Source organism: Vigna unguiculata, chromosome 7 (genome assembly GCF_004118075.2).
Source record: "Vigna unguiculata cultivar IT97K-499-35 chromosome 7, ASM411807v1, whole genome shotgun sequence".
Taxonomy (NCBI): Eukaryota; Viridiplantae; Streptophyta; class Magnoliopsida; order Fabales; family Fabaceae; genus Vigna; species Vigna unguiculata.
Window position 1 is genome coordinate 12,898,380 of NC_040285.1, and position 11,727 is coordinate 12,910,106.

Here is an 11,727-nt window from a genome sequence, read left to right on the forward strand (position 1 = left end):
TGGTTTTAGAGTTGTCGCCACAACTCAATAAGTCTCTTGGGTGTATAAGGGGCTTGGGTAGTTGTGTGTCATTGGAAGGTTTACAATTTTTGCCAGAAAAATTGCACTGTGAAGGGTTTGCAGTTTTGGTCCATAAAAAATTGTAAGAAGGTTTGTAATTTTTGCTCGAAAAATTGCACTTGGGTGATAATACTTCTTGTTGAGTGGTTGTGAATGTAGGTCTTGAGGTGCTGAACCACGTTAAATTTCCTGTGCGTTTTTATTTATTTTTCTGCTCTTATTTGTGGGTGTGCTTCCACTTGAAGAGATTATTTTTGGTGCGTGATTTTCCAACATTGTCCAATAAGAGTCAACTCATGGCTGAACACATTATTGCTAATGTTTGGGCTAAGCTGACTCGGTTTGACCTTTCAGTTTAATATGACTTGACTCTATCTTAATCGATTTAGCTTGATTTTTATTTTAGGATAACTCATCTCAGTTTTTGGGCAAGACTAACTTGACTTGATCTTGGACCCAGATCAATTTGGATCAAACTGATCTCACTACCTTAGTTAGACTTAGACGCACCTTGATTTTAAATTTTCAAAATCCAAAATGTAATCGAATATAAATCTGGAATCCAAAAATATAAATATAAATTTAAAAAAAAATATTTAAATAGACTTAAAGTAATATGAATTGAAATAGTTATAAATTGAATTCTTTAGGATTTGTAAACTCGTATCAAACTTTGTTAAAAAAAGGCGATCAATTTACTAATCACTAAAGATACTATTTATCCAAGGATCCATAATAAGCGTTATGGAGTGTGTCCTACTCACATGCTATAAATATAGCAACTTGGGATGACATCATATGAGAGGAAGTTAATCTTAAGAATCTACATACATAAGACCTTAGTACCAACAAAATGAAATTATACACGCATAGAACTTGAAGTAAAAAATCTCTCGGAACAATAATAAAAAAAATTTAAAATCTGAAATAAACTTTTGTATTATAAAAATAAGGATTAATTATGTTTTTAGTCATTGAACTTTGACTCAAAATTGGAATTCGTCCCTGGTCGAAACTTTGATAAATTTTAGTCCCTAAACTTTAAAAATGAATGAATATAGTCCTTTTAACCCAATTTTGTTAACTTTTTTTTAGGTTTCGAACGCATTTCTCCATAAATATTAAGCCGAGAATGTGTCAAATAGTGTAAACAACTTCAATATTAACATGAAACACATTCCACATGTTGAAAAAAGTCAACGTAATTGGGTTAAAAAGGATTATATTCATTCATTTTTAAAGTTTAGGGACCAAAATTTATCAAAGTTTCGACCAGGGACGAATTTCAATTTTCGACCAAAGTTTAGGGACTAAAAACATACTTAACCCTAAAAATAAACAATATTTGTCTGCTTAAAAGTATTCTTCTTTTCACCAATAGATGACCTAAGAAGATTTTATTAGATGTGATGAAGTAACTCTTGGCTTTCCAGCTTAACAATCTAAACCTAATCTACAACAAACCAAACCACAAAGGAGTCCAACACTCCAACCTAGCCATCAACTCTCACCCAAAACTCAACAACCCCACATCTCAAAAAGTAGCTTTGATTAGGTTGTTTTTCTCTATCTCCAAATACTCACATAACATGCCACAATTTTGCTGCAAGAAAAGATTGCACCACCGATATTTAAAGGTGAGTTCTCCTTTTATGTTTGATGTTTTCATTGAAAATTATAGCACAGAAAATACTGTAATACCCAAAACATGAATGATTTCATCTTCATACACTCATAGTAGGTAGCTTCTTCAATGGCAATGCTTGTGTGGGTCTCTAATTTGATCCGTTCGTGGCCTCTGCTAATGTATGCTGTGAGTTGGGTGACGGTAATGACGTTTACGGTGGCGGTTGCTTCACTCTCCACAGAGGTGGCTTTTGTCTCCGCCATTTCTTCCTCTCATACGTGCAAAAGTAACGATGGTGGGTCTTTCGTTAGAGTTAGAGTTCCGTTGGAAGAGACACCGTGTTTCCCCGTTCACCTTCTCACCAAATCCAGCATCGATGCCATCGTTCCACCCATTTTTGCAGCATTGATTGTAGCTGCATCTGCTTGCGTAGTAAAAGCTGTGGGCCTCTGGGAGCATGACCAAACCACACACTCTGCTTTTCCCACTTAATTTTTCCCTTTTTTTTTCTCGTACTAAAAATATTTGTCTTTTTTACCTTAAACATAAATATGTTTTTGTTGTTAAAGAAGGTGTGTAAGACATAAATATGTTTTTGTTGTTAAAGAAGGTGTGTAAGAAGAAAAGGGGATTGAAGATATATTATGAAATTTCCATTATGCACTTTTTTAGAGATATAAGAAGATAAAATAAAAGTAAAATGATAATTTGTGAAATTTAGTAAAATTAAGGGGTGAAAAGAGGGAAGGTGGGTATATAAACTTCCTATTATTTGTGGAATTAGATTTATCCAGGTTAACGTCATTCTCTATTTCAAAGTATTTGTAATTTTAAAAATTCTCGTTTTAAATTATTTACATTTCTCGAAGTTATGAAAAGTCTCTTTATTTTTTTATTATTATTATAATTTATTTTCTATCAAAAATTAAATTTAAAATGTTAAGAGAATATAGTATTATTAATATGAAATTACTTTGTAAATATTGTACAAAACTTTAAACAATGATTATTTTAGAATAAATCAAATACTTTAAATACAAAATTTGTTGAGTGTCCCTGCTTCTTATCCAATTAACACCTCGAACTCTCTCTTAAAATAAAAGTTAAATTGTTTTATCCAAACAAAAAATTAAAATTTAAAATATTTCAATTACTTCACTAAAACAAACTATTTAAAAAATGCAGAAAATTCAACAACAAATAATTAAAATACTATCTATTTCTATTTCTTGAAATTTTTAAAATTCTTCATCCGAACACAAGATATCTCTAACAAATTTACTTCATTATTATTTAAATTTGTAAAAATTTGATTAAACTAATCATTTTGTTTGACTAAATCATCATTAATATGTTTACAAAAAATACTTACAAACATAATTTGAATCCACCAGACCGTACAATATCGACCAAACCCGAATCTAAAGTTTATTTTACAGTCTAATTTTAACAACGTAGTTTCATCCCTTACTTGCTACTTTAATTTCACTTTAATTTTAATAATGTGTTTGATGAAGATCTACGCCTAGAAAGTGCGTATTGAGCCAAGGGTAAGCACAACTCACATATATGTTTGGGAAATATCTTCCCTCATATTTAGAACTTATGATTATATAACTGTTCTATAGGTAATTAGCGTAGCGAGTTTTGATACATCGATTATGAATAAACCGCTTTGGATACAAATTACAAGAATTTTTAAAAGTTGTTTTGTTAAATATATAAAACATTTTTCATTAAAATAAAACTCTTAAAGGTTCTTTTAATTTAATATCCAAACATAGTTGGGTCTTGGTGAAATTATTTAAGCTTTTGAAAGTGAGTTGATCAATTTGTTGCTGAAATCCCAGAGCTTTCTTCCTAAGAGTTCGTTTGAGGCTTGTGCACTTGGCTCATACTCATTACAATCCAGAAAGTATTTCCCAGATACCCCTTTCAAGCTTGGGTGTAAAGCAACGAAGCACGTTGTGGCTGCTCCCTGTTTTGACAAAATCAGAAAATACAGAGAATTATGATTGGTGACTCCCACATTTTGATTACTCTACAATGCATCATTTTGCATCAGTATTAAAAATCTGTGGTAGAAGGAAGAGAACAGAGAGAAAAAATACCTGCGGAATGTTCTTCCATATGAAGAAGGTAAACATCTTCAGAAAATCTGTTGGATATTATAACATGGTCTCAGTCTAGTATGAACGATGAAAAGAACATTAAATGTTTTGTGTTTTGTTACTGTTGTGGTTATTTTTTGTATTGTACGTACTCATGAGTAAAGAAGAGTGTCTCATGAGAGGAGTCATTATCACCCCTGGGTGGACAGCGTTGGCCGTGATATTAGCACCCTCTTCCTGTTTAAATCAATAAATGGTCAATAAATGAAGGAATAAATGCTACAGTACAAGACATTTCAAAAATTTAACCTTTTACGTAAAACATATTTTATTATTTTCTCTTACCATTATCATCAATGCATCTTAAATTTGAATAAGAAAATATGTTTTTCTTAGTAATTAAATTCTTAAAATTATTATAGTTAAAATTGAGATTTTACACTTATTTCTCGTTCAGATCTTCACGCACGATGGTGATAAAAGAAAATAGTTAAGATTATAGACCAAAATTATAAAATTGTGTGAATTATTTTTCTATTAAATTATATAAATTTAAATAAAATATAATTTAATTAAGAGTTAATATAATTAAAAATTTTCTTCACTACTAAAAAAATCATATTTTCTGCCAATTTTGTTTTGATTTTCTTTTTAAAAGATACTTACAAATTTTGTTATGGAAAAAAATTTATAGTCAATAATTTTGTTAAATATTTTGTATAAAACACTTTTCACAACAAATTTTATAAAAAATATTTACAAATTTTATAATTTTATAAAAAATAATTATTCACGAAAGAATTATCTGTCAATTAAAATTCTTAAAAAAAAATAATAAGATTTTACAAATATTTTTAACAAATATAATATAAAAAATTTTAATAGTGTTCCCAAATTTCATCATCCTCCAAATAAAAATTAATAGAATTAAAGTTTACATTATTTTCAACCGCCGTAGTCACTTTCAATTAAAACAAATTTCAAATTGAAATTTTTCTACACTTGACTGAATCAATTAAAATAAAACTCAATTATATATATATATATAAATTGTATAAAACATATTTTATAGACTGAATCAATTAAAATAAAACTCAATTATATATATATATATATAAATTGTATAAAACATATTTTATAAAAAGTAAAATTTACGATAAAAAGAAACCCAATAAAAAATAATGATTAAAATTATAAAAATTGAGCAATAGAAAGGTTGACCTGTAAGCGACGAGAAAGCTCTTTTGCGTGTAATATGTTGGCTAACTTTGACTGTCCATATGCCTTCTTGTCAGAGTATCTGTAAAGTTATAGGGAAAAAGTAAAAGTTATCTGCATTCATTTATACAATATTTGTTTGACTCTTCTGATTATACTAATTATTTATGACACAGTTGCATGACCCTTAAATTATCAATTATTTTTAGTACGAATGTAGAAATTGTGAAGACTTATTTGCGTGTGCATACCCATCTTCTTCATTGATGTTATCAAAGCGAATCCCTTCTTCGTAAGTGTAGACGTGAGCAATTGATGACAGATTTATGATCCTGCCTTCTATCCCAGTTTCTTTTGCTGTTTGTTTCATCTTGTCAAGAAGAAGATTGGTCAAGAGAAAATGACCTGAGAAGTGAGAATACTACAAATCAGACTTCACACAATGCTACTAAGAACTAAAAGAAAAAATCAGAATAGAAATTGATTGAGTATATATATTCAAACAGGGATATTAACCAAGATGATTTGTTGCAAACTGCATCTCAATGCCATCTTCTGTTTTCTGAAAAGGGCAGAACATGACCCCGGCATTGTTTCTGAAACCAAATGACAACAATGGCATATCAAAATGTTGAATCAAAACACAGAGGCATTGAGAGAGAGAGAGAGAGAGAGAGAGAGAGAGAGAGAGAGAGAGAGAGAGAGAAAGCACATTAAGATGTTGAGAGGAAGAGAAAGCGCGATGAAGTTATCCACAAAGGTTCTGACAGAGTTGATTGAGCAAAGGTCGAGCTTCAATATGTCCACGCGAGCTGACTCGTTCTCATGCAGTATCACTTGTTTAGCTTCCTTTGCAGACTCCATGTTCCTCGCACCAATTATCACATGGACCTTTCGAAGAGCCAACACTCGTGCTGTCTCCAACCCTATTCCACTTGCTCCTCCTGCATTTCATTTCCAATGTTTTATATTACACAACGAGTTAGATTCAAATCCTATTCTTAAAAGATGACTTATAATGTTTTCCCTACTTCAAATAAGCTAAAAAAACTTCATAATGCACAACTGGTGGTTTACATCATCCGTCCAACTCTTCTTCTGCATTTATGTTTGGGCCGATTCTCATCTAAAATTATTTACTGCTTCGTAAACGTAATTCAATTTGATTGTACTATATATCTATCTACACAATCTTTTTTTTAAAATCCAGTATCTATACACTGTTTATTACTTTAATTTTTTCCTCTACCTTTCTGCTTTAACACCACCTGCCCCTGACCTCAGATAAATGCCAACTATTTAGTTCCAAACAAAACTTATTGCAATTTAGTTCAGTATGAAGAGATCGAAGATATCTTTAGGAGTAAATTCATTATATAGAAAATAATAGAATAGTATACCAGTAATAAGAGTTAATCGAACAGATCCTAACCAGGTTTTAAATCATGAAAAATCAATTATTTTCAAAACTAATAATGATAAAGAATGTCAGAAATAATTTCCCAACTTTGATCGGAAGATCTGTTTAGTTTAAAACACTGTTTTGTCGTAATACGAAAAATGTTATCTCAATATTTTTCTTGAAAACATGAAATAAGGATAGGCATGTGCGATAACTACCATCACTGGTTACATTTGATGAAAAATTATCTTATGTCTGCATGCATGAATATCCATTAAATAGATACTTGAGTATTTCCAAATATTCATGGATAAATATTTGATAACATATAATTATTTAAAAAACGAGAATAAAAAATTAAAAAAAAAGAAAACAATTTTACAACGTATACTTATATTAAAATTAAAATAAATATGACTTTATATATAACAACATCATTTACTGTTATGAATACCAGCAAACCAACCCCAGCCTACCAGTACAAAGGACTAAATCCAATCGAAAGAAAACTTGACCTAGCTTCCTTTTTAACCCCCTAGCATGAAACAAGTGATATATATTAATATTACCACTGTATAATTATTTATAAGAAAAACTGAAAAAGAAAGTAGAAAACCTTCGTGCGATTTTTTAATTGTTGTTGTTTCAAAACCAACAAAACATGACAGGTTCATCAAGACTCAACCAGAAAACACAGCAAAGAAAAAATCAGAAATATCTGCTAACTTAAAAATGTTGCTACAAATGGAGAAGCAAGATGCAGAGGTAGGAAATTCATCTATAAAGAACAACAACATCATCAAAGGTTTTCTGTACCACAAAAATAGGTCTCCTTTTCTAGATTTCTGAGCAATACTGCAACAGGGTCCACAATCATAGACTCGAGCAGCGAGCGACTGCCACTCCAACTCACATAATGTTCTCAACGATCTAATTTTTTCACTCATTAAAATGGACCAAAAAACACAAAACAAAACCAGGGGAAACGAAGACCCTGTATCCGCTTACACAAATCTATTCACAAACAAATGTCAGAAAAACGACAAACATGTAGGCAGTAAAATCATGAAAAAAAAAAAAAAAACTATTTACACCATGTGAGATTCAGAACTGTAATGTAACCAACGGTGGGTTTTGTTTTGCCTGTTTTTTTTATATTGTAAAATAATGCGACGCATGCAGCGGCAATTGGGGACACGTACGATCACACTGAATCCGAAAACCTTAACGTTGTCGAGAAAATCCGAGTCTGTTTTTGAAAATCTTGATGATACCATTAAGATTCGTGGAAAAATATTATTGACTGTGGAACAGTGCGAAAAAAGCTAGGAATTGCGAAAACTGACCTGTGATTATTGCAGTGAGGTTGCTGGCATCAATTCCTTGAGTAACCTGTTCAGCAGTTGAGGCAGATCCAAATCCACTGGGTCCAGGCCTCCCTGTGACCAACGAAATGATACCCACCATGGTGAACACTATATAGAATTTATCAGAATCTGTTTCAAGAGCTCAAAAACTAAGTTCAATTTCGCTTTTTTTAGCAGAAATGGATCACCATAGACGCAAACACGATTTTTGAGGTATCAACAATTACTACTGCTATATGGGTTCGTATGGGAAATGTGGGACCAAAGAGTTGGCAAAGAGATGAGGGAAGAAAAGTATGAGTGAGTAGAGTTATTTATAAAAGTAGGGTTGGGAGGTAGCAGGTTGCAAATTCCATCCATTTGAACCAAAGATTGGGAGTATTAAATTCTCACCGGTGAAGAACTGTTGGTAATTAAATTCCCTCAACGACCAAACTAATACTCAACTAGTATTTTTTGATCATGCACACGGAATTTCATGGGGCCATGCCAATGTATGAAAATTGGAATGGAATGGAACCCACGTGAACCACCTCAATCTTTTTAGGAAGATCCTCAAACCACTCAAACATCACCTGTTTCTTCTATTCTGTCTTTGTCTTTTATCCTAAGTAGTAATACAACTCAACCTTCCGTTATGCAAACGAAACAAAACTATCTCCTTTTTACAATTTACCTTTTTCAGTTCATGTGTTTAGTTTTCAATTACGTACTCCCCAACTAACCAGCCCTTGCTTTATTCCCTTCAAATTCTTGCATAAAAATTGGAGATCCCTAAAGTTAATTAGTGATCAAACAGTTTATAGTTAAAAAAATTGTTTTTGATCGAGTGATGAGCCATAGAACATACCAGATGGTTTTGTCTCATCATGTTCCCTTTATAGTCATATTATCACAGCACCAAGTAACTTCGGTTCACAATATTTTGGATTGCGTTTCAAGTTTCAACCAACACAACATGTGATTGAGATACCAACTCAATTGCATGACATACATATCAATTCCTTCTATCCAAAAGTCATGGAAAATGGTTTTCTTATTTCTGATATCATCGGTCCCTAAATTTAAAATATAATAAGGTTTTCTTGTGGGGTAAGAATGCTTTTGGTAATAAAGCAACGTCTAGTTGTTGATCTTTGAAACATTTTTTATTATGATTCTTCCATCAGTTGACATGATATATATAGTTGTTCAGTAATGTAAGCACAAGAACCAATGATACAAAACCAACAATATATGAGTGGTGCAGTTTAATGCAGTGGAGGCAGGAGCAGAAAGTAATCGAGCACAGGTAGTTTTGCTGTGTAAAATGGTGAAATTACATTGATCGGTGGCTCACATGGCCATACCAAATAATTTACCAAAACTGCAGCTTTTTCAGAAAAATAAAGAATTTAGCTCAGCATTTCAACTTTTCTCAGAATTATTTGTCTCTCTCTCTCTTCCTAAAATAGGATTTTCCGACTTCACTTTTGGCAGGTAACATATGAAGACATCATCCAGTTCTTTTATATATATATATATATATATATATATATATATATATATATTATAAAAATTAACTATATATAAACGTTAGAGTACTCATAATAATATGATAATTGACCATTAAAAGTAATGAGATAATTGCACTACACCTCATTACTTAAAACAAACAATGCCACTTAAAGAGGTTAGTTAACAAAAGAAAGTATATATTAGGTAGCCTCCTACATACAAATATACACAGAATTCTACTATTTGGTGAGTTCTCTTTTGGCATAAACCTTAAAAAAAATGCAAAAATCTTTCAAACGCAATATATCTTCACATAAATATGCTTAATTATATACTTGATTTCTAAAGCTATCGATTCTAATTATAAATTACTGAATCTTATTCTTTTCTTTTTATTTCTTTGATAGCGGCAATAACTGACTGTGATAATAAAGGTACTGTTAACGTGTTTATTGATTAGAAAAAAAACATATTTTGTAAATTTTGAAGTCTAAAGTTTTTTAAAAAGAATGGGATGAAGAAACTATATATGTATCTTGAATTACTATTATTATTTTTTAAATATGTTTTGCATTTAGATTTTAAACCATTTTTTTCTCGAATATATATATATATATATATATATATATATATATATATATATATATATATATGTGTGTGTGTGTGTGTGTGTGTTTTCATGGTAATATATTCATGCATTTTGTAAATGACTATTTGTCATAGTAGAAACTATCCTCTTAACCACTTGTTTTTCCTTCCACACTATTTAAACATGAATCTCATTGCCTAAAATGACTAAGTCCGATACTAATGACACCAATGACATGTCGGTATATTTATAATTAAACATGACCCAATAATAAAATAACCTATTAAAAGGTTGTTCTTATAATATATTTTTCTTCTATTTATATATAAAAAGCCATATTCAATTACACCGAATTAATTTGCATTACTTATTACACCATTCAATAATAGTACAGGAAATCTATTTTCATTAAACTATAATAATTATATGTGTGGTGATCAAATTATATATATTAGTAGGTTTTAATGTATATGAAAGCAATAGTGTAATACATTGACTTATTATATTTATATGTGTAGAAATTTATATATTGACTTTGTATTTTGTGGTGAGAAAATTTAGATGCGGATGGATGGATTTATGGCCAACTGCTATACTGTATGGAGACGATTATGGTTGATGTGAATGGGAAGTGGTGCCACTCTCTTTTTATCAACTTGCAAGTTCTTATGATCCGTCTCACCCACGATTTAGTGGTCCAAGACACGTTTAATTAGCAGACAAACGAGTTCAACATCAACCGCTACACGCAAAACAGAAAAAGAGGTTAATAAATTGCTGCTTGTTATTATCAGAAGGAACCATACTCCTTTAAACAAGATCCCAAGGAATATTTTTTAAGTTGAGTTTTTTGTGAATTCCTTTTATAGTAAAGTTTGGCGGCTAAGTCATTGAGGCTAAAGATACGTTCGTATGTTAAAAATAATTTGATTTTTTAAGTTAATAAAATCTCAAAAGTAAAAGGATATAAAAAGACATAGTGTTGAATAAGTACGTTATTTAATATTGATGGGTGCAAAATTGAGTATTTGATAATAATACTCTTGTTTATGATCCTATTTTTTTTATGTTTGTGGGAAGAATGTAATGAAGGTCATATTTTGATTTATACAAACTTTATCTTCACAAATTTGTTAGAGACGATCTACCTTAACCACATTTTGGGAGGATTTGACAGGAAAATTTTCTAAGGTTTTGTGTCTTTGGGAGTATTTATTAATTGTGAGAGAGTATGTAAGGCCCCATTTTTTTTATATTCTGCTCTAAAGTTGTTGGGCTGCCTTTGTGAGTGGGCCTAAGGCCGGCCCAACATATATAGTCTTTAGGTCTGTCCTAAACCTAGTACTCCTTACCATTTCAGAAAAGTTGCCGTTCTTGTCTTGAGCCGCAGCCGTCTTTTACTCCCGCTAGGGTTCCAACGTTCTTCCGATTCACGTTTCATCTTGACCATAGTCCTGCTCACGTAAGTGCTCTTTCACCTTGTCGCCCCTGTCTAGAATAGTTATGTACTCACAGTGAGAAACTTGTATTGATTCGTTTGACTCGCTGTTCCAGCTTGCGAGTCGGGTTCTAGAGCTACGGTGCCCCTTGTTTCAGTGTGGAGGTCCTGTGCAAACCCATTTCCAGGTAAGGGAAGCTAGAACCCTCTGTTGGCTTGGTCTGAGTTGCTGTTTTATGTGGTTGGTGATTTCTTTGTGGTTGCCTGTTAATATGGATGCATGATGCGATGGGATTATTGTTTATGGTATGTATTCACATCTGTTGCAGGGAAAACAGTGGCAGGCTCTGATAAACTCGCCCAGGCGAGCTAGTCTCGCCTAAGCGAGATTAACAGAGGCTCGCCTAAGTATTTTCTC

The 11,727-nt window shown here is 31.6% G+C and overlaps 2 protein-coding genes across 2 annotated transcripts; one reads left to right on the forward strand and one right to left on the reverse strand.

Annotated features, from left to right (window-relative positions):
• The first annotated feature begins 1,542 nt into the window (after window positions 1-1,542).
• LOC114189850 lies at window positions 1,543-2,327 on the forward strand. Its single transcript, XM_028078567.1, has 2 exons — window positions 1,543-1,697; window positions 1,802-2,327. Exons 1-2 carry the CDS (start codon window positions 1,650-1,652, stop codon window positions 2,177-2,179), a joined length of 426 nt encoding a protein of 141 aa, XP_027934368.1. The 5' UTR covers window positions 1,543-1,649; the 3' UTR covers window positions 2,180-2,327.
• Window positions 2,328-3,255: 928 nt separating this feature from the next.
• On the reverse strand, window positions 3,256-8,135 carry LOC114189849 (short-chain dehydrogenase TIC 32, chloroplastic-like). The gene is made up of 8 exons (XM_028078566.1): window positions 7,765-8,135; window positions 5,729-5,960; window positions 5,533-5,612; window positions 5,268-5,421; window positions 5,020-5,098; window positions 3,951-4,035; window positions 3,799-3,845; window positions 3,256-3,665 (listed from the first exon to the last, which is right to left on the reverse strand). The coding sequence occupies exons 1-8, from the start codon at window positions 7,883-7,885 to the stop codon at window positions 3,492-3,494; spliced, it is 972 nt and encodes a 323-aa protein (XP_027934367.1). The 5' UTR covers window positions 7,886-8,135; the 3' UTR covers window positions 3,256-3,491.
• Between the last annotated feature and the right edge of the window lie 3,592 nt (window positions 8,136-11,727).

Coding starts and splice junctions, on each gene's coding strand:
- LOC114189850 (XM_028078567.1), top strand. CDS start 1,650: ATGCCACAATTTTGCTGCAAGAAAAGATTGCACCACCGATATTTAAAG. Junction 1,698..1,801: donor TGCACCACCGATATTTAAAG/GTGAGTTCTCCT, acceptor CACTCATAGTAG/GTAGCTTCTTCAATGGCAAT.
- LOC114189849 (XM_028078566.1), bottom strand. CDS start 7,885: ATGGTGGGTATCATTTCGTTGGTCACAGGGAGGCCTGGACCCAGTGGA. Junction 5,961..7,764: donor CCTCACTGCAATAATCACAG/GTCAGTTTTCGC, acceptor AATGAAATGCAG/GAGGAGCAAGTGGAATAGGG. Junction 5,613..5,728: donor CTTCCTCTCAACATCTTAAT/GTGCTTTCTCTC, acceptor ATTTGGTTTCAG/AAACAATGCCGGGGTCATGT.